Below are 23,386 nucleotides of genomic sequence, written 5' to 3'. Positions count from 1 at the left end.
TTTTTCTTCTTAAAGAAGTCCCTCCAACATTTCCTGTAATACTGGCTTGGTGTCAATAAATTCCTTTAGCTTATTTTTGTCTGGGAAGCTCTTTATGTTCTTCAACTCTAAATGATAGCTTTGCTGGATAAAGTATTCTTGGTTGTAGATCTTGGGTTTTAATCACGTTGATTATTTCGTGCCAGCCCTTCTGTCCTGCATAGTTTCTTTTGAGAAATCAGCTGCCAGTTTTATGGTTGCTCTCTTTTAGATAACCAACTGCTTTATTTACTGCTTTTAAGATTCTCTCTTTGTATTTAACCTTTGGCATTTTAATTATGATGTGTCTTGGTGTGGGCCTCTTCGAGTTCCTCTTTTTAGGGACTCTGAGCTTCCTGGGATTTATGTCTATTTCCTTCACCAGGTTAGAGAAGTTTTCCATCATTATTTCTTCAGATAGCTCTTCAACTTCTTGTTCTCCTTCAGGTGCCCCTGTGACATGGATATTTTTACATTTAATTTTAGCTTCTTTTTTCTTGCCGTTCTGATTGGGTGTCCTTGGCTTCCCCATCCTCTATATCGGTGGTTCGATCCTCTTCTTTATCCACTCTGTTTATTCCCTCTGATATACTCTGCATCTCAGATGATGCGTTCTTCATTTCTGACTGGTTCTCTTTTATAATTTCCATTTTTATGTTTTTTATCTCTTTTTTAAAGTTCTTACTGAGTTCATCTACTCTTCCCGTAAGTTCATTGAGCATCTTTATAACTAGTGTTTTGAACTCTGCATCTGTTAGATTGCTTGACCCCATTATTCTTGGATCTCTGTTGGTGTCTGTTTTTATGTTAGTACCATGCTGTTTTGATTAATATAGCCTCGTAGTGTAGTTTGATATCAGGTAGTGTGATATCTTCTTTCTCAAGATTGCTGTGGCTATTCGGGGTCTTTTGTGGTTCCATATAAATTTTAGGATTATTTATTCTAGTTCTATGAAAAGTGCCATTGGTGTTTTGATAGAGATTACATTAAGTCTATAGTTTGCTTTGGGTAGTATGGACGTTTTAACGATGTTAATTCTTCCTACCATGAGCAAGTACTGTTCTTATTTTATTGATGGTGACACTGAGGCTTCGAAGTGTAATGACACCTGCCCGCGTTCATGAAGCTTATGGGTGCTCTAGTCAGGATTCAAATTTAAATATGCTTCTGGCATTTGACCTTGGTTTTACTGTTCTGCAAGACTGCTTTCTCGTATCTGAATTCCGAAGTCCAGAAAACTCTAAAAATTGAAGTTCTTTTTTCATACCTTTGTTGCCAAAACTCATTGCGTGGCAAAACCTGATCTGAGGTATCTTAGAGCCACGATCTGTATACTGCTCAGTGTAAATGTGCACAGATTTCACTGTAGCTATGTTGTGTCCATATAATAGGCCATATTACACAGTGGAGGTACGTACTTCTTTCTACCTTCCTAAAATCTGAAAACCTTTACATTATGAAACCATCTAGCCCTGTGGGTTTTTGGAACAGATATGGACCTGACCACCACTTGCCACCTGGTGCCTGACAGTCAGCTCTCACTTCTTACGGCCCTTCCTCTTCACCCTACCTCTGCGCTTCTAGTTTGTTACTCCAAATATGTTGTGGACGTGGAAATTTAAGCATGTAAAATTTGACTGCCCAAAAAACTCAGCTATTTTTTTTTTAAATCTTGAGTTCATACAGATACTCCCAGTTCCAATTCACCATCACAAGATTCTTCCTCTTCTTCCTCAATCCCTGACTTCCTTCTTTTACAGAGAGAACATAACATTTCTCTTGTGCTTAAAAAAAGAGTCCTTTCTGTTTAACCAGGGTGCAAAGTATTTCTCCTGGTATGGGAAAACGTAGACATACATTTTAACTTAGGTAATAGGTCCTTCACTTTATAATAAGAGTTACTATGAGTTTTTAATATCAGCATTTTAAGTACATTAAAAATGATTCACGTACAAAAATAATATCCATACAGAACATTTTAGGAGTGATATATGTTTTCTTAAGCAAAGCAACCAGTCATTTTAAATGTTAATGTTCTAAGGCCAAATAAATGTATATGGAGTAGAGGTTAGAAGGTCATCGCTGAGAATTCCACCTTTCTATCTTTCTTGGAGTAGTTTCCGAGTGAAAGACAGAATCAGATTAGTTAAATATTTACTGAAGGCCTTCAGTGTACTCAGAATGAGGGAAGTAAGAGGTGGGTCGTTCAAGACTAATCTTTTATTCTAATACTTTTGAAAATTGGGAAAGGGAGTGAGGGGTGAATGGGGGAAGAAAGTTCTGCAGATGACTTTCAAAAGTGGATTCTTTTATTTCTGGTCTTATTTGGTGGGGAGATGAAAGGAATAAACCAGAACTTGGCTGGAAGTGTTAGAAAATTGGATTTACTCCTGCTTCTCTAATTGGCTGCCTTTATCACGTGTGGAAGAATAAAGAGAATTTGGAGGAGACAGTTGTTAGATGACCTTCCCCCTCTTTGGGCCTGGTCCCCAGGTTGCCCATTTTTCAACATCCTCTAGGGAATATGGAGCCCCAGGAAGGCCTATCAAGTATGAGGGAGGTGGTGGGGACCCATAAGTATCACAGAGGTCAGAAGGACTACTGTTTATTGAACACTTGCTCTGTGTCAGGCTCTACACACGTCATCACAGTCTTTACAAAAACCGAAGTTTCATCCCCATTTTACGATTAAGACAGCTGAAACTCAGAGAGTTTGAGAAGTTTACCAAAGGTGTCCCACCCCCAAAATGGAGGAGTTGGGGCTGGAGCACATTTTCGTCTCCAAAGCTCATGTCCTTTCTATCATGTCCTCCATTCCCCAACCATCGTCGGGTTTACAGCAAGGCTGAGGGTGTGGGGGCAGGGCCAGTCATGGAACTGCTCAGGTACACATGGCAGCCTGGGAAGGGGCTCAGTTTTTCTTTCAGACGGGGGTACCTTTTTTCCCCACTGTGTCCTAGGTATGTAAATTTTCTGCATAACCAGCTCAGGGAAATCAACAGAAGACTCCCTGACCTCTGTTTTTATGGTCAACAGTGTCTTCTCCTCAGGCATGCTGTGATTGACCCCTCTGCTTCTGAGCATACCTGTGAGCTAGTTTCTCTGGCACATTTCAAGCCCTGTGTCTCTGTCAGAGGTAGGGTCTGTGGCTACTTCCCTAAGTGGCAGAGCTCTGGTCCCTGAAGAAACACATTTGAAGAAAATCTCAGTACACAGTAGGCGAATATTTGTGGAATGAATGGATCTGTTGCCTTCTAGAAACCCCTCTGAACAGGAATGGATTAACATGTTCTTCTACTTTTGTGCTTGGCAGTTTTCCCACAGTGTTTATTTGAAAACAAATTCAGATTAGATCCCAGGTCACTTTTATATTGCTGCTGGTAACACTAGGAATGGATTTGTGCTAAGAAAAAAAAAACTGCTTTCAAGGTTGCGTCTTGGAATAAATGTTCTTTTTCTATTCTAATTAAATTATTTTCTTAAACCTGCTATTTCGGAGGATAAAAATTTAACTAGAGTCTGCGGGATTATTTAATTTTCTCTTCCCAACCAGTAATTGTGCTACCACGGGAGCATTTATTATTCCATCTGTTAGACTGTAAATCATGGAACATTTTTCATCTCTTAATAGGGAGAGATAATGCTTGTGAGAAAACTTCATATATGTTTCTACGAAAGGAGCTTCCTGTGAGACTGGCCAACACAATGAGAGAAGTTAACCTCCTGCCGGATAATTTGCTTAACCGTCCTTCTGTGGGATTGGTTCAGAGTTGGTAAGTAAATATGTGGCTTCAAATAGGTCTTCCCATGATGCTCTGAACATTTGGCATTGAGACCATTCTCCCTAAAAGTACATGTACTGCCTGTGTGGGAATGAGTCACTCGGGATAGCCAGGTTTTCCAGGCGATTAAAAATTTTTTCTTTTTTTTTTTTTTTAAACTGACAATTTAATATCGTCTACTTTTAAATGATACCGGACGGACAGTTTCTTGACTTTTCAAATTTGACTTTTCTGGTCACAAATGTGATTACTCATTGAAAAAATTGAGAAAGTACAGAAAAAATAGGAATAGCGATGCAATGACCCATGTGACCAGGGCTGTAATCCTTTCGATGGGGGATGTTGCATCAATCAAGTTTCAGCCATGCTTTTTTTTTTTTTTTAAAGAAATTCCTTGAAGACAGTATTTCTTTTAGAACAAATTAAGTCATTTAAAGGGGCCTCAGATTGGAAAAATATCAGTACTGCTGTGCTGCTGCCTTTGCCCTGTGAAAAGTAGGAAACATCTCAACAGTATAACTTAAAGTTCAATCAGGTATAGCTCTGATGCTTAAAGCATGTGTTATTTACTTGAGCGAGTTTCATTTGTGAATAAACTACCCGCTTAGGTAAAGCTGGTTGAGGTTGGTGAGTGGTAGGATGGAAGAGCTGGTGGTGTATTTTTGGAAAGGGATTTGCATATTTGAGAAACACGTACATGTCTCCTCTGTATTATAAAAGCAAGGTAGAAGTCACTGTGGAGAAAGCTGGAGGAGTTTGGGAGGCTAGATGTGAAATGTGCTCTCTAGCCAGTACAGAGGAAGTGCTGTGGGAGGCTGGAGGAGTGGGGAGAAGTGCCAACTGTGGTTTTGCGCTGCCCCTCGACGAGTGGGTGGAGTTGACAGGGACAGGGAGAGCATTTTAGGGGAAGGGAATGATATAGACAGATAAAAGGAGAATGGAACTATTAATTAGCTTGCATTTAGAGTGTTAGTGGAGGCTAGGCTGCTGAAAGAGAGTTGACATTCAATAGTCATTCCTCCATAATATTAATTATAATAAATTCTTAGGCTGAGAATGAATCATCTGAGAAATGCCCTGTTGGGTGATCTTAGAGATACAGCATCTAGTTCCTGTCCCAGACAGGCAGCAATTCCTCACTGTGGGAGGCACAGGGGCCCCGGAACCCAGGAGAGATCAGAGAGACAGCAACTGTGGCTTCATCTCATAGTTGCTTTCTACCCTAAGTCTATAGTTTGTTTCACAGAAGGAGCAGCAAGTACTTGTTTGCACAAGAATTCTTCATAGCTTTAAGGCCATCATTAGAGATTTCTAGCAGAAAGTGTGTAAGCACTACTGGGGCTACTGTGCTGGAGATTCTAGGCAGGCTAGATAACTTTCAGGTTCCCTGGCCCTGGTGGCAGTGACAGATATTTACTATCACTTATGTAAAAGTTACTTCAGGGGCTTCAAAGCGAATTGCTGGCGAAGTACAGACTCAAATTACTGTGTCAACTCTTCTTGTGTCTCCTCACCATTCTTCTTCCATAGCCATTCCACACACATACATGCCATTTCTTCCTTTTTTAAAAGCATTTAATTTTGAAATGATTTCCTACTTAACAAAAGGGTTTGTAAGATTAGTAGCAAGAATTTGCATATGTGTACCTTCACTCAGATTCACGGATTAACATTTGACAACATGCGTTCTGTCATTCTCATTCATATTCTCCCCCTCCCTCCCTCCTCTCCACTCTCTCTTCCCCCCTGTGTATTTGTGCTATACCACACACACACATACGTGGTACACACGTAGGTATATATAATACACTCACACATTTTTCCCTCTGCACCATTGGGCTAATAGCAGACATCCATCATGCCCCTGCACTCCTAAATGCTTTAGTATGTAATTCTTTAGAACGACTCTCAAAAAACCACAGTATGGTTATCAAGTTTGGAAATTTAACATTGCTCCAGTAGTATTTTCTAATGTGTAGAACTTGTTCTCTCTTCATTAATTTTCCTAATAGTGCTTTTTTTTTTTTTTTTTTGGTAGCAGTCCCCCTCGCCCCTCCCCACCCTGATTTAGGAATCCAGTTCAGGATCATGCATTGTATTTAGTTGTCATTTCCTTTCCCTCTTAAGTGACTCTTACATATAATGGGCCCTGAACCCCACCTCAGTCAGACTGTGTTCTCCTTGTACTCTTGACTCGCAGGCTAGGAAGCTTGGCATCATCTCTGACTCCTCTCCGTTTATGACTTTGCTTTTTAAATGAACTGTCCCCTTTAGGAAGGATGGGATACCTGCCTAAAATTCTGATGGCACATGGCAGGGCAGAGGGCATCACCATGGGTGGGTGGCTGTGGCCTCACAGGATGGTTTGACCTGATGATTTTAACAATGTCTAATCCATAGCCTTATCTGCTCAGAGACTTTTTAAAAATCTACCCAGAGATGAACATACTTTAGCGTCATGCGTTGTCACAAAGTTCAAGTGAGGCTGGCTAATAAAACGTCATTTCTAGATATTTATGTGCTTAACAGTCATTTTTAGTTACTTAAGTACCCTCATCCTCACTCTCATCCAAAGCTGGCTAGTAGGACTAGTGGTAATTAATTATTAGAAATAATTAGAATAAGGGACAATTCCTTCAGGACATGTTAAGACCCAAAGCAGAGATAACACACCTCTGAGTAATTGGAATCTCTGAATCCCTACCAGATTGAGCAGGTCCTGTGTGGATGTAGCTGCTACAGTAATTTGCCTCTCTAAATCCCATTTTTCTACATTTTCTAGATCTTTATGTTGGACACGTTATTTCTTGTACTGGCTGTAGTTGAGATATGTAGCTTTTCTTAATCCTGAAACTGTTTCTAAGGGCTTACGAGAGTTTAGTTCTGAGAAGGAACCTTCTTTATTTCTAGTTTCTAAGTTCTTCACATATACTTCAGAGTCACACATGTGCTTCTTACAATTTATATGCACTCTTTTGGGTAATCAAACTATAGACTTGATATATCAGGATATGTTTGTAAGCAGTAGAAAATCCAACTAAACCTGGTTTAAACAATAAATTGGCTTGTGTAACTATGAGATCCAGTCATAGGATAAGCTCTTGATGGTGTTTCGATTCAGAGATTCATGAGCTTGTTAAGGCCTTGCTTTCCATAGCTTTCCATGGTGTCGGCTTCATGTTTCAGGCTGGACTTCCTCCTGGTGACAGAATCGCTGCAGCAGCCCCAGACTTCACATCCACATGGCACACCGTATAAACACAGAGCCAGTTGATTTCTTTCCCAAAGACCTCAGCAAGTCTTTTTTCTTATATTTTACTGGTCTGAACTGAGGCAGTATGCCCACTGCTGAGCTAATCCCTGTGGCAGGGGTGTGTAGCGCAGTGACAGGCTTAGGCCTGGACTATCGGACTAATTAGGAATTAGTGACAAGAGAAATAGGATTACGCAGAGTAAAATCGGGCTGCCCAGGAGCTTTGCGTGACACCTGCTTCCCCTGAAGCACTTGGGCTGCATAGTGAGGGGGGCGGGGAGGATGGAATGGATACACAGTGAAAATTTGGGGTACTCTAAGGAAGAGGGAAAGGAGGAGTGGGTGTTGGATGGGCAACTAACACAGTGGCTCTTCTTTTCCAGGTATATGCAGAGCTTCCTTGAACTTTTAGAGTATGAAAATAAGAGCCCTGAGGATCCAAAGGTCTTGGATAAGTAAGTATGGTACCAAACTTACCTGAAAGTAAAAAGATCTAGATAAAAAATGTTTCGGTAAATGGAACTCATGTCATAATAAATAGCTAAGAAGTATAATTCGGATGACAGCATTAGGTTTCTTAATGGGTAACGACTCAACATTGCATTTTAAAAAAGATCCGAGTAAAGAATTTAACAGAATACAAAAGAATGACACTTCAAATTATGCTTCACGATCTAATTCTTAATACCTTTTACTCTTGGGGAACCGGAGCTGGGTACTCAGGATAAATATTGCAGTAAATGTTCCACCTAGTGGTCATTTTTAGAATGCAGTGGCCTCTGTGTATACATGAATTTATCTACTCAGTCCTTTACAATTATTTTTTTAAATTTTCAACGCAGTGTTATAGTTGAACTCAGAAAAACTATAATTTTTTTGGAGAAGCAGAAAACAGTATGCTTTTTATATAACTACCTGAATTATATTGTTGCTATTATGCACAAAGACCGCTAAATTTTCATGCTGATGGAAAATATTTGTTTTTCATTTTCATTTAACCAGAAAACACTAACCTTAGCTCTGAGTGTGGTTGTTTTCTCCCAAGAGAAGTTAAGTATCCCCTTCACATTACTTTCTTCCTGTTTCATGTACATATGAGTGCACATGGCAGGCCTGTTGTGCTGAAAAATTTCTAAGTAGAAACCTGGTCCCCATAATTGTGAAACTGAACACCTTACATATAGGTGTTCATAAAACCAAACAAAACAAAACAAAACAGAACGAAACTAGAGAACCACCATGTTATACAAGACCTTACCTCGCGATATTTAACCCAGCCCGCTCAATTCAAAGATAAGGAAACTGAGGTCACAGGTATGAGGTCACTTGCCCAAGATCATAACATTAATTAGTAGCAGAGCTGGATCTGTAAATCACATTTTTTTTCCCTTAGAACATTATTCTTTACAATATTCCATGCTGCCAGAGCTGCTGGTTTGAGCCATGAGTAGCTAGCTCGAGTTTAATTGTGAATTAAAATATAAAGGGGAAAAAAACTCCTGACCTGTTTTATACTTTGCTGGATGTTTTGTATAATGGATCTGTGAAACGTGGAAGGGAGGCATTGGTTAGAGCCCAAATGCGATGTTTTCTTTGCTATCAGCTCTTGCTGTCATTTAATATATTAAAATTAGATGAATTGAATTCAGAAGTTTTGTTTTCTCAAAAGTCATTAGCTAGTAACAGTTTGTTTGGCTGATATCCTAAAAATTAGGCCTGACCTGTCTAGCTTCAAAGTTTCAGGATATAGATTTGTGGAAGTATGTGATACTAAATTTCTGCTATGCGGTTCCCAGAGTCCTGTCTCAGTTTCTGGAACAGGTTGTTTCTGGAATAGGCCGATGCGATTTATGGATATGAGCCTGCTTTGTAAACTGCTAGGTGCTGGATCCAGTGTGCACAAGATCATAATGATAATAGCTCTCACTCAGTGAGTTTCAGTAACTCACCCATGGTTCATGCAGCTACTTAGGATAGTTGGGATCTTAGAGTCCTGACACTCATGGTGAAGGAAGGAGTGAAAAGTGAGTGAGTCATTTTACTCATGGTAGTAGCCTTTTCTGTTCAATAAGAGGTCATATCGGAGTCATGGGCAGGGAAATCATTTAAGTAAACGTGAAAGTAGCTTAGAGAACAAGCATGTGTATATAATGATAAAGTGTAGAAGAGCCCCAGAAGTTTGGGGAAGTATTCTGAGAATTGAACCCCTGAGGCAAGTTTCCTCCCTTCAGATAAGTTGAGGCACTTGTCTATTTTAATGAATTGTTTCGCTTTAGTACTATTTAATTTATAAATATGTTGGAAAAAGCATTATGTGAAGGACAAATTTGCCATCGTAAAATTTCTTGTAAATAATTATGACCTAATTTCAGAGTTGATTTATTCATCTTTACTGTCTTCGTACATATTTTTTACAGAAATATGTCGTCATTGAGAAAAATAAGACTATTCAGATAAATGAAAAGAAAGTCACCCCACATTTCCACTGCCAGGGGACAACCGCTGTTAACATTTTCCTTTCATCCATACTTTTAACTAGGCATACATATTTCTAAGTACAAAATATTTTTTTACAAAAATAACAATGTCGACATTACAGATCTCGCCATTTTCAGTAGTTTCATAGTGGTCCAACTATAGATGTCATGGGATTTGACCTCCTGTCGTTGGGTTTTCGAATGGTTTGTAGTTTTCTTGCAACTATGAACAGTGCTCTAAAGAACAGCTCTTAAATACGGCTGTTGCCCTTGTCCCGTTACTTTTCCGGGATCAGTTCCTGGGACTGGAATGACTTTCTTCAGACTTTTGATATATGTTCCTAAGTTGCACCTAGAAATGCATCATTTATGCTTCCACACTCTAGCTGACCCTGGTTATTCTTTGCCAGTCCCATAAATGGAGAATAGTACTGCATCGTTTAAGTTGTTTTTCTTTTATTTGCGAAGGTGAAGTTTTTGGCATTTGTGTTTCTTCTAGTAAATCTCCTGTCGACGACAGATTCCTTTGCTTAGTTTTCTGTTATGGTGCTCATCTTTTCCTTTATTAAGGATAGTGACTCTTGCAAATATGTTTTTCCCAGTTTTCATTTTTTTTTTTTGTGACTTTATAATGTGTGTCCCTATAGAATTGCTGAAATTCAACGTAGTTACATCGTTTGTTTCTTCATGTTTTCTGCCTTTGGTTTTCAGCTTAGAACAGCCTTCCTTACTCCAAGGTTACATATTAACTCACCAGATTTTCTTTTATCATCTCTGTGAGTTCACCTTTTACTTTTTTTTATTTTTAGTTTTTGATTTAACTCTTTTAAATTAAAAAATTTTACCCACTTTTTGGCTTAAGGCTTGACATTGGGGTGTGACTTAAATTGTTAGCCAGCTGTCACAACTAATTTGATTGTTTCTCTACTGACTTGCAGTGTCACTTTATCAATATGCTAGGTTTTTATACACACATACTCACCCTTGGGCCTGTTTCCAAGCTTTTTATTTGGTTCCATTGACCTTTCTTTCTCAATTATCATTCTTAATATATTTTTCCTTCTGCATCTTTATAATAATACACCATAATTCTTGAATAGGTTTGTTTCAGTTGCCTTTGTTCTATCTATATTTCGTCACTGTATTTTACTGCTGTGAGAGATTTATTTCAAGATTTTACTCTTCAAAACTTTGACATTATTTATTCATGGAAACTAATGCTTTGAGAATCCCTAATAAATTCTTGAAAAAATTTTTGGATTGTCCTCATGTCAGAAAGGATAATGATGTTCCGCAATCATTTATTCAGCAAACATTTATAGAACCTGTATTATATGTACTCACTTATCCAAAAAGTCAGTGGATTACTAAAAAGGTATTTGAGCATTTTTTTCTTTACAAAACCATTTACTTTTTGTGTCTCCGAAAGAAAAATTTCCATAGAAAGTTTCAGGCAAAAACTTGGGTAATACTTTAGTTGCTTGTGAGTTCTTCCTTGTAGCCTGTAATGATGTCTCTACCTATAAAAATACCAGCAGACCAGAGGTGGAGCTGGGAGGTTTATGCATCAGCCGTGGGATACAAAGACTGACCACTTTTGTTTCCCTCCCACACAGCTTTCTACAAGTTCTGATTAAAGTGAGAAATAGACACAATGATGTGGTTCCTACAATGGCACAAGGAGTGATCGAATACAAGGAGAAGTTTGGGTTTGATCCATTCATTAGCAGTAACATTCAGTATTTTCTGGATCGCTTTTACACCAACCGCATCTCCTTCCGCATGCTTATTAACCAGCACAGTAAGTTGGGGGTTTGGTCCAGTTTTGAAATGGTAACCGGAGTGATTTGTCCCAAATGCTTTTCTGTTGCTTCACTTTTAATTTACAGATCCGCACTTTTGTCTATAGAAATTTCATTTCCAGTTTAGGTTTTTCTAAGTAAATCCTGTCTATTAAAAAGCTATTCATTAGTATTCATTGTTAACAGAAATCCTGGCAAGGCTTTTTTTGATGTTCATATTAGAGATAGGACCACCGCCTGCCTTTTAAGCCTCTGCCATTACATTTCCGGTGCGGGGGAGGTCCAGCTTTAATGGCAGCTGGGCAGTCATCTCTGAATATTTTCACATGTCTCAGAGAATGTTCTAGTCTTTATCCAGGATGTTAGGTGGTTTCCCTTTTGGTTTTAAAAACATTGATCCTGAGGATATTGAATTGGCATGTTGCTAGTATAAGCAATCAATCTTTTATTTCACAGTGATCAGTGAAATCAGATTAAGTGAATTGTCAAACCATAGTCTCGTCTTGAGAGTTTTAGTCCACTCTCCAAGCTGATAAGCAGCTAAGAAAAAAAACAACTGAAATTCTCTCTACAAAAAACTTTTTGGCTCATTGTCAGTGTTGTCTCTGCCCGATTTTATCATTCTTACGAGAAAGCATCCACACGTCTAGAGGCTAGATCATTCTCTTTGCTGAATCAGAAAATGGACACTGCATCTTTATTTTACTTGTTTTATTTGGATAAATGACTGTTATACAGTTATTAAATGTGGGTTGGTCCCAAGTGTATACTTTTTAAAAACTAGAAATATATGACAATTTATAGGAAATTTCAAAAGAAAAAAAAGAACCTAAATAATGCTTAACTAAACTACTTAGATAACTACGATTTCTTTCTAGCCCAAATATGTGTGCCTACATATATAAATACATGTTTTCAGATCCCTGACTAAGCTTGTGCACGTCTGTTTTTCTTTCACTTAATCAGCTGGAACTTTATGTATTGGCCTAATGCCCACATTTGTCATTTCTTATAATTTAAAATCTCCCCTTTTTTATTTAAGCATTCTCCTTTTGTAAAATAAGTTAGTCCCAATTTTTGTTTGATTTAAAAATAAGTACACCAATAAATAATTACTTAATCAGTAAGTAAATAAATAAAATACACTTATAAACACTTAAATTCAGAGGACTTTTTTCTTCGGGGCTCCTTTTAGCTTTCATTCGGGAATAAAATTTTGCTAATTTTGTGTACTGTGGAAGTATTTGAATGTACTTTTAAAAATACTTAAATAAATATCGTTCGCGCGTACTACATTGAAAGATAATCTCCATGCTGGAGGCATTTGAAATGTTCACGGTGAAGATATTTTGCAAACCTGCTCTAATGGCGCAGACTGCATTTTCTAAATATTTAGTGAATATTGGAATAAACGTCTGGGGTAGTACTGAGAAGGTGGGTAAACTTGGCTAAGGATGAAAGGAAATTTTTTCATCCAAGTCACATCGGGTCAGGAAGAAAGGATTGGATGCCTGGCATGGGTCACTGCTTTAGGACCTGCCGACTACAGCTGGCAGGTCTTAAAGCATGTCCTTCCTCCTTCGCTGTTTGTTAGTCACCCATCTTTGTATGTATTCTATTACTTTAAGTCACCGTGGCTGCTAAAATGATTCTTCTAAGTACGAGAATCCTTTCAAAACTTATAAACCAATGTATTTCTCTGCTTGCTTTGTTCGTAATCTCTCTCTTCCCTTTTATGTTTGTTTAGCACTTCTTTTTGGTGGTGACACTAATCCTGCTCATCCCAAACACATCGGAAGTATTGATCCCGCCTGCAGCGTGGCTGACGTAGTGAAAGGTAAGGAGACGGGCTGTAATGTTAGCCATTATAGTCCAAATAAGACTGGTTTAATGGAGGCAGCTTGGTGATAGGGTTATGTTGCTAAGTCGTTTGCTGGGTCATGAGGCCACTCAGGGCCCAAGCCACTTGATCGAAATATGAAATGTTCTTTCTAGACAGTTCAAGAAAAGATGCAGAATTCATAATGCTCAAAATAGGGGTTTCCACTTCATTGTCTAGGGTTTTACTTGTAGTTCTATCTTAAACCTTACACATTTGTCAGTTTAAGTAAGATTCTAAGTTTCGATTGCCACCATTATCTGAAAATTTCAGAGAATGCAAATTCTCATTATAAAATTCAGCTGGATTCATGTGTTTGTAAAATTTAAACATCTTTCTGATATGCCGCCCATGCTTTAGAATCTACATGGTCTGTGCGCTTCATGGGGTCACTGAACATCGAGCTAGACACTGTCCCAATAGCCTCGGGGTAAAACAGAGCCCCAGAGCCATAAGTCCCTAGTGCCAGGGCACTTCGAATCGGAAGGACAGTTTCCTTGTTACTCATCCAAGGCAGATGCTAGCTGCAGAAAGCTTTCCCTGTTATAAGTGACCTACCAGGTTTCTGGACCTCTTCAGTATCATGATTACTCTATGCAGCCTCAGATCCCTAAGCTGTCTCTTTCCAAGTCTGTATCTCTTACTGTGTGTGGCTCTCCTCTCCCTCCTCTAAACCTCTAAACACACACTTAAAAGTTTCCATGGCCACAAGTCTCCTGGTCTTCATCAGGGATCTTTGTTGCTCATACTTTTTCTGAACTGTGTAGCTGAGAGAGTAGGTGGCAGAAGAGGACCTCGTCTCCCTGGTGAAGCTCTCAAGCCCATCTCAAGCAGAGTGACCTTTGCTACTGGGATTGGAGAGCAAAGGGAGGTGGCCCGATGTGTTCAGCCTTCCCAGTAAGAGAACAGACTGTACCTTCAGCAGCCATAGCTAAGGAAAACCTATGCCGTTTGTTTTCCCTGGGCATTTTTAAGCTCAAGAAGAAGGACCCAGGCCTGGGGCCTTGTGCTCAGTGTAGAATTGCCAAAACATTCTGGCCTCTGTTTAATTAGGAAACACTCAAATTATTTCAACTATAAGGTGAATAGGCCTGGCCTCAACTCCCTAAGAATGCTGTAGGTTGCTCTCTTACAAAATAACCCTGTGGTCGATCATGACCTCTGCAGGCCTCCCAGGCAGGGAGGGGTGCAGGATCGGTCTTGTCAAAGGTCATATGTTCATTAAATCTTAGCCCAGGACTTTTATGAATCAGAAAGCCAGGTTCAGATAGTTGACTGCTTGAAGAGCAAAAGACACACATTCATAACACAAAACTGCATTATATACTACATGTGTGCCTTTTCTCTTGAACTGTAAAGAATTTGAGGTCAGGCTAACTAACGTAGAAGTTGGTCAGTAAATGTTCCTTGGTTAGATAAATTTGAAACCTTTCGAGATTTACTTTTTTAAAAACAGCTTTATTGAGATGTGATTCTCATACCAAAGAATTTACCCATTTAAAGTGTACATACAACTCAGTGGTGTTTAGTGTGCTCGCAGAGCTGTGCGTCCATCACCACAACCAGCTTTGTATTTTCATCACCCCAGAAAGAAACTCAGTAACCATTAGCAGTCATTTCCCCCATCTCAGCCATGACCAACCACAGATCTGCTTTGTCTCTACAGAATTGTTATTCTAGACATTTCACATAAATGGAATCCTATAATATGTGGTCCTTTGTGTGTCTTGCTTCTTTCACTTAGCATGTTTTCAAGGGTCATCCATGTTGTCGCATGCATCAGTACTTCATTCTTTTTTATAGCTGAGTAATATTTCATTGTATGGATAGACCACATTTCGTTTATCTATTTATCACCTGTTGGACATTTGGGTTAGCTGAGTGACCTTGGACATGTTATATAACCTCTTTGGACCTCAGTTTCTTCATCTGTACAGAGGTGCTATTGGTAATTTACCTGTACATTGGGTTAAGTGAATTAATATTTGTAGAGCCCTTAAAGAAGTGCTAGCACCCAGTCAGGGGTGTAGACAAGTTCACTAGCAGTAGTCCTTGGCCATCGTGCACGTCATGTGGCTTCTCATTCATACCACTGATGATACAATAAGTTGGTGCCTTTACTTATGTTTCTGACATAAATTATAAAATATTTTAAAAAGTCATTTAGGGCATTTATAACACAACTGGATATTTTTTAATTTATTTTACTTATATGTATTTATTTTATTAGTTTTAAGTATACAGTACATTGGTTAGACATTTATATAGTTTATAAAACGATCCCCCTGATTGCTCTTCCCTCTGGCCCTCCACCTAGCCAACATATTAATGCTGACTGCATTCCCTATGCCGTGCTCCCCCATCCCCGTGACCATCTATCAACTACTAATTTGTACTTCTTTAACCCTTCACCCCTTTCTCCCAGCCCCCCAACCCTCCTCCCCTCTGGCCATCACCAGATTGTCCTCTACATTTGCGAGTCAGTTTTTGATTAGTTGGTTCTTTTTGTTCCTTAGATTCTGCATATAAGTGAAATCATACGATATTTACCTTTCTCTGTCTTATTTCTCTGACTTATTTGACTCAGCATAATAACCTCTAGGTCCATCCATGTCTTTGAAAATGGTAGGATTTCATTTTTTTTTTAATGGCTGAGTAATATTCCATTGTATATATGAACCATAACTTCTTTATCCAATCGTCTGTTGATGGGCATTTAGGTTGCTTCCATATCTCGGCTATTGTAAATTGTGCTGCCGTGAATATTGGGGTGCGTAGATCTTTATGAATTATTGTTTTGGTTTTCTTTGGATAAATACCCAGAAGTGCAATTGCTTGGTCAAGAGGTATATCCATTTTTAATTTTTTGAGAAACCTCCAGACTGTTTTCCATAGTGGCTGTACCGATTTGCAATCCCTCCAACAATGTATGAGGGTTCCCTTTTCTCCACATCCTCGCCAACACTTGTTGTTCTTTGATTTATTGATGATAGCCATTCTGACAGGTGTGAGACGATGTCTCTTGGTGGTTTTAATTTGCATTTCTCTGGTGATTAGTGACCTTGAGCACCTTTTCATATGTCTCTTGGCCATCTGTATTTCCTCTTTGGGGAAGTATCTCTTCAGGTCTTCTGCCCATTTTTTAATTGGATTGTTTGTTTTTTTTGTTGTTGTTGAGTTGTATGGGTTCTTTATATATTTTGGATATTAACCTCTTATCAGATGTATCACTAGCGAATATCTTCTCCCAGTCAGTTGGTTGTCTTTTTGTTTAGTTGATGGTTTCCTTTGCTGTGCAAAAACTTTTTAGTTTGATGTAGTCCCCTTTGTTTGTCTCTTTCTTTTGTTTCCCTTGCCTGGGGAGACATCTTTAAAAAGAAATTCCTGTTAGTAATATCAGAGAGTTTACTGCCTATGTTTTCTTCTAGAAGTTTTATGGTTTCAGGTCTTACGTTTAAGTCTTTAATCCATTTTGAGTCTATTCTTGTATACAGTGTAAGAATGTGGTCTGGTTTCTTTTTTTTCCCATGTATCTGTCCAATTTTCCCAACACCTTTTATTGAAGAGACTGTCTTTGCCCCATTGTATATTCTTACCTCCTTAAAACAACTGAATCTTTGACATTAGAGAAATATCATTAATTTTTTAGGTGTGCTATTGGTATTGTGGTTATGGTTTTTAAAGGAGTCCCAGCTTCAAGAGAGGTATTTTAAAATATTATGCATAGTCTCTGGCCACGCTGCCCTGAACACACCCGGTCCCGTCTGATCTCGGAAGCTAAGCAGGGTCGGGCTCGGTTAGTGCTTGGATGGGAGACCACCAGGAAGACCAGGTGCTGTAGGCGTAAAAAGACTATATATTATGCATAATATAAAATGACATGTGGGATTTACTTCAAATTACTCAGAGCAGTTGGTGTTGGTGGTATGGTGGCAAGCATAGCTGCCTTCCAAATTACACAGAGGAGGAAGGGTAGTGAAAAAGATTGGGCATGTGTTGAAAACTCTTGAAGCTAGTAATGGGTACCTGATGGTTCAGTGTATTATACTCTGTCCTTTTGCATATGTTTGCAGTTTCTCGTAAAAAAATTGTAAGAACAATTCATTTTTCACCTCATCGTTTCTTCACAAATAGTCTTTCATTAATTTTTAGAGAGATTTTAACCACAAATCAGTACAACTAGATAAGTGTCGGGGAGTTTCAGGGAACTGTGAGCCCTTCTGTAGAGCATAGAGATGAGCAGCGCTAAAGTGGGTCAGAGGCCTCTTAGGAAAGTATGAGGAGGAACCTGTTGCGACTTGACTCTTGAGGCAAAAAGAATCTGCTTTTTCAGCAGTTACTGTCTATACTGCTCGTATCAGACGATGTTGACCTCTCTAACCGGAGTGTCTACTTCTAAAGGTCTGGAATTACTCTTATCCACTTTTGCATCACTCTTAGGGACAGAAGTTTTGTACTTTTAAAAACTAGCTGAAGAGTATGTGCAAAACAATTTAATCAGCATTCGAAAGACAGAAACCGGAAGTTTATGCCTACAGCCCGCCTCGCGGCCTCCTGCTCTCTTTGTCCTTTGTAGCCCGATTTCCGACCATAGGCGGATGTTCTTCTTTCTCCTCCCTCTTCCTGTGCTAACTCAAAGCATTCTTCACTCTTTCTTGTGCCCCTTTTGACTTTTCTCCCAGCGAGACCACTATTGTGCTGTGAACAAAGTTTACTACATCCTCTCATTTAATCATTCCTACTCCTTGTTTGGCATGACTTGAAGCCTGGATTCCTAGTGAGGCCGTGTCCAATAAAAATCTCCCCCAGGTCCCTCTGCCACTTGGAACGCCACTTTCCCCAACACGTATGCAAGCACACACACCCCTACGCCCACCTCATGGGATGAGGAAGTACTGGCGTGCTCCCTCCCTGCTCCCCACTGCATCTTTCAAACCATGGTTGGCTTTTCTTGACAGTGTCTTCCCTTAAGGAAAGCATCAGTGCTGGGTGGTTTCAGATTCTGAAAATGCAAAAACACATAAAAGAAACATCCACATAATCAACTCTTCTGCCCCCACTTCATTCCCTTCACAAGTCATACCTACTGATACCCACAGCACACTAAGTCTGCTTGGCTTGTACATACTTTCTAGAATGCTGTTGTGTTTCTTCCATCTTGTGAAGTGTATGCTTACTAAGGGTCATTTATTTGTCCTCAAACCATTGGCATAAGTTATACCACCTGTCATGACTACACGATTTATTAAAATGTTGTGTCAACTGAAGAAATGTGAGTACAGAAAAGAGCCTCACTTCAATAAAATCAAGTTGAATGCTTTGGAAAGACTCGATAGAGTCCCTTACAAAATGAAATGACTGTGAATGAGATAACTGTTAGGTTACAGGGCAGCACTGAGTAAAAATCCTAGAAAGAATCTGCACTCAGATTGCTTCACAATTATCTTTAAGTTCATTATACTTTAAACGAATAGGAAATGGAATATTTATAGATGTATGTGGTATTGTTTATCTAAAAAAGACCTGGAACCCCATGCTCATCCACATTCAAAAAGGTGGTCTTGGCCTTATAGTAAAAGATTGACAGAGGAATAAATTGTATATTCACATGTACATTTTTAGTTATGTTTATGATAGTAGTCATATTTTATGGTTTCCCACTTTATACAACATTTTTGTCATCCAACTCCTGTTCCCAGTTAAATGGAGTAATCCCATGTTACCAAAATAATAAAAAGTGCTCATTGAAGGAAATTTAGAAAATGTGGGAAAAGAGAGATTAAAAATGATCTGTTTTTGTAACCCAGTGAGAACATTGTTTTATATGTTTAAATAACAAATTTACAGATCGGTATGCAACTGTGAATAATATGAGTCATCTCTGTCTCTATGAAACCCATAGTCTTTGCGTATTTCCCCATCTCCAGCACTAAGGCCCATCACACATGACCTTCCTGAGTGAATTCAGTACCTGACAGCAATAGCCTCTATTCTGCCCTCTGTATCAGTTAGCGCTGGAGTTCTTGCTATGTCTGATCTGCTATACTTATAATCTCTAGATTCAAATGGTTTTTCCAGCCAGGTGTATATAATTTTTATTCCTCAATGAGGCCTTAAATCACTTACCTTTTCTACCACGGCCAAATGAGCCGGACCACCTAGTAGGAAACCAAAAGTTCTGTCTTCTCTCTGTACATGAAAGCAAATTTTAGCAGTCAGCTTTCTGTTTCATTCCCTGTGGGCCCTACTCTTAATTCTTTGAGTAGCAGAATACCCAAAAAGATGCTCTTTCTGGCTTAAAAATGAGAGAGGACAAACAAGGCAGAGAGCCCCAATGGTCAGAAGGCCTGGAAGTTCTTCCATGTCTTCTAGCCAAAAGGCACTGGAGTCTCCACCCCCAAAGGCCCTAAGAGAAGCCCTCAGAAAGTCTCACAGGGCCCAGGCCTCAGCAGCTCTTTTTCCCAGTACTCCCAGATGCTGTCGAGGAGAGAAAGTAACACCTGTCGGTTTCCCATGACTCTTAGTGAAGTCTTACCACTCCCTTCCTGTTTTCAGAGGAGTCGGTATTTTTTCACTGGCCGCTTACCTTCTTCTTCTATCCTATGAGATTTCTCAGTTAATCTTCTGACTCTATCGCTAATATTTGTCCCTTTACTTTTGTTTTAGGAAGCTTGATGTAGAGGGAGTTGGACTCCTGGGTTTTAATGACAGATCTACCATTGATTTTCTCAGCTGCGAAGGTCCCGCACGGTTTAAGCGTAGTCGAATGTCCAGCCCTGATGACCGTGTGTGTGTGTATGTGCGCATGCGTGTGCTTGCTTGCGCGTGCACGCATGTGTTCGTACAGCCTTAGGAAGCCTTAATGAACTAACAATGATTCCATACTTAGATCTCTCGAGACAGACTATAGAAAACTTTTATGTAGAAGGGTAGGGACAATATTTTTATTTTTGACTAGACAGTTGTATAAATGTGTAAAAGTGGGGTGCATCTTGCATAACATTAATTGAATGTGCAGAACATTGAAGCATGCCTCCTTGCTGCTTATTTAGCACATTAATATCTACCTTTACACATCAGCAAATTATAGACTTGTGGTAGCGAATGCTAGAATTAGTGTTGTAAAGCAGTTTCTATTATCCTCTGGGAGGTGCCTTCCGCTGTGACCCTTTCCCTCCTTTCTTTGTAAGAAACCAGGAAATAAAATGGAAAATCCTGTGGTAAGATCATTTTAAAGGTACAAACTTAAATACTTGGTACAAAAATCAGCTCTCAGAGCGATGTTAGCTTGCCTGTGCTGTTCCTATATGCTATTATTGCTTAGCATAATAGCATACAAATGGTATCTTGAGAATGTGTCATTATTTTGGTTCAGAAATAATATGTTCTCACTCAGGACTCTTCAGGTTGCAAGTAACAGAGACCTACTCGTGCTAGCTCCAGAAACGGATTGATTGAAAGAACCTACTAGGTCGCATGATGATCGAAGAGCAGGAAGCACTTCACAGTTGGAGCTATAGAGATCGGGACTGGGAAACAGAAAACAACGTTGTTTTCTGTGTATCCTTGCAAACTGGGGTTGCCAGATCCTGGCCCCTCTGCCTTTCTTGTCTGTAGACTGTGGGACTTGTTTAGGGCAATGATGGCCACTCCAGGCCTTCTGAATCAGGATAACTCTCAGTGTATCCTTTCATCTTCTGCCCTGCCAAGCGTCTCGATCCTAAATTCTCAAAAGAGGAATTTAATGGGCTCAGCCTATCTTTTCACCCATGACCACAGGTTTTAAGATTCTGGTCAGCTTGTAGATTGGTTGCCCTTGATATTAGATGTTCTGCGCCCCGCCGGTCCCCTGCCCCCCGCCACTTCTCCAATTGGCTGTGGTTTGGTGGTAGGAGAGGGTCCAGTGCTTAAAAGAATCCTGGTGGTTCCCACTCAGAGTGAGTTTTGGGTGAAAGGTTGGTGATAGACATACATTATTAGAATTGCTTTGTAACTCGAAAGGATTTCTAAAAAAGCAGCGTTATCATGAGTTTGTACTGCTTTAGAGTCATTTATATTACCTTGTTCCAGCAGTGACTTCTTAAACTTGAGCTTTACGGTTTTCTGTATCCTATGAGACCCAAGTTAAGTTAGGGACCTTGGCACCTTCGTGTTTGTTTTTTCATCACTCACTCAAATTCATCTTTGTCCAGACTCTTATAAGATATTAGTAAACAAACGTTTGTGCGTATTTACGGTAGAGACTAGTATTTGATAGCAGAGTTCTATGGTGAATTTTGAATAGGAACATCTAATTTAAAAATCTAATAAAATAACCTCCATAATCTATTAAATTTTCCTGTGTGCTTTTCCTTAAAAAATGAATTCCTGGCTAGGCTGGATCTATTGGGCTAATTGCTGTGTGAACCTTCACCCTACTCTTTATGGCTCGGCCTTTTAAATAAAAAATAATAAGTCTTATGTGTTTACAGGTTGGATGTTCTAGCCTGAGGAAGTGTGTATGTGCCACACCCAGAGTTTTGTTACTTTATGTCAATACCTTATCCTTGAGAACAAATTCTTAAAACAATAGCATTTACGTTTAGTGGTCGTAATAATCGTTTCCTAATATTTCCTTTTAAAGATTGGTGGTAAATAGTGGCTTAGATAGCTTGCAGATAAAAGTGTTTTGGTAAATTGTCATATTTTAAAATTTTGGTTTTTAATTAAAAAATAGAAAAGTCTTATTAGAAAGCTCGTTAAAGGTAGAACTTGCATTTTACTCTAGAATAGAGGAAATTATAAGCCAATAGTTGCTATGTCGGTGACATTTTAAAGCTTTTTGTTTTTATATTGTTTCACTTAAACAGAAGTATCCTGTTTGAGCATATATGTGCTGTTTTCTACCCCAGTACCCCATGATCATTCATGTCCTAGGAGAAACAGTGACATAATTAGCATGACCCAGTCTTGACTTTCCAGGCAAGTAGTCCCCAAATCTAGCTTCTCTTTAGAATGACTTGCTAAGTTTGTTTGTTTGTTTTTTTAAATACAGAGTCCCAGGCCTCAACACTGATCTACTGCATCAGAATCTCCAGGGGTTCATTTTATAAACTGTATTTTTTTAAAAACTTGGTAATGAATTCTGTATATAGCCAGGTTTGGGAACCTGCTAGGCCTGTAGTTCCCAGTCTAACCGTAAAGAACATCTCTCATCAGTATAATTGACTACACCTTGAGAAATTTCTCATGGGCAAGAGGATTGTTCCACTTATCAAATGCCTACTAGGTGTGTATTGTACCCAAGGCATTATGATGTGCTTGTGAGAATTTGTAAAGATGCATAGGAATATAGATTTTCCTATTACTGTCCCCCAAATACTTTTGACTGGCTTGTGTATGTGAGCCTCATTATGATGTCTCGAGTTTTTTAAGGATCACAATGTAATTTTTAATTACAGCCTCGATACACTATAATTCGTAGATGCTTAAAAAATTCTTATTCACATACGGTTTTAGGAACCACACTGGGTCTTTGAGTCCCAAGTTGGCTGCTTCTATCTGGGCTCTACCATCTTCTGCATGTTACATTCGCGTAATACTTTTTCTGAGTAATGTTAGTATAACCTCATGCCACTGGGCAAGTGAATGCCATGAGGAGCTAGCACATTTAGTGGAACTGGGTTCTTTTCCTTTTATAGTGAATGGAAGAACGATACTTAAACATCTTTAAAGATCTTATATACTTGGAGGAGAGATGTTTTGTGGAGCTGCATTGGCTTTGTATATGGATCACAAAGCATCATTTTTAGGTTTCAATGTTTGTTGGTTTAAGTAAAGTGGCCCTGGAAGTTCTTGGTTGGCTTTGTGCTATCGTGTCACTAGGTGGAGATGTAGCATTGTTTGGTGGTGTAGCCAGAGCAAAAAGAGTGAGTCTTGATTTTTTTTCTTTTTACGAAAGTACTTTTACAAATATTCGATGAGGTTTATTATACCGTAGGAAAAAGCTTGTAACTTTAATATAATTCTAAATTTTCATTTTTTAGGGTTTAAATTCAGGCCCACTTTCATGTCGGTTTTCACGCTGATCGACTCTTTATTTTTTTTCTCCTCCTACTAACATTTTCTTTGGCTATACCCCTCATTATTTCATCTTGTCAGAGTTATTCTAACATCTCTATTGTTAGAATTTTTA

At 39.0% G+C, this 23,386-nt stretch overlaps 1 protein-coding gene and 1 pseudogene across 2 annotated transcripts in view; both read left to right on the top strand.

Annotated features, from left to right (window-relative positions):
* Window positions 1-23,386, top strand: part of PDK3 (pyruvate dehydrogenase kinase 3) — a 63,822-nt gene that overhangs the window by 19,979 nt on the left and 20,457 nt on the right. For both annotated transcript variants that reach the window (XM_011382453.2, XM_011382455.2), the window contains exons 2-5: window positions 3,651-3,792; window positions 7,438-7,509; window positions 11,148-11,332; window positions 13,081-13,170. In XM_011382453.2, coding sequence (XP_011380755.1) covers window positions 3,651-3,792; window positions 7,438-7,509; window positions 11,148-11,332; window positions 13,081-13,170 — 489 coding nt within the window. The remainder of the gene's footprint in view (window positions 1-3,650; window positions 3,793-7,437; window positions 7,510-11,147; window positions 11,333-13,080; window positions 13,171-23,386) is intronic.
* Window positions 16,939-17,056, top strand: LOC111732630 (annotated as a pseudogene).

Source organism: Pteropus vampyrus, unplaced genomic scaffold (genome assembly GCF_000151845.1).
Source record: "Pteropus vampyrus isolate Shadow unplaced genomic scaffold, Pvam_2.0 Scaffold476, whole genome shotgun sequence".
Taxonomy (NCBI): domain Eukaryota; kingdom Metazoa; phylum Chordata; class Mammalia; order Chiroptera; family Pteropodidae; genus Pteropus; species Pteropus vampyrus.
This window is presented reverse-complemented; position numbering and strand designations above follow the sequence as displayed.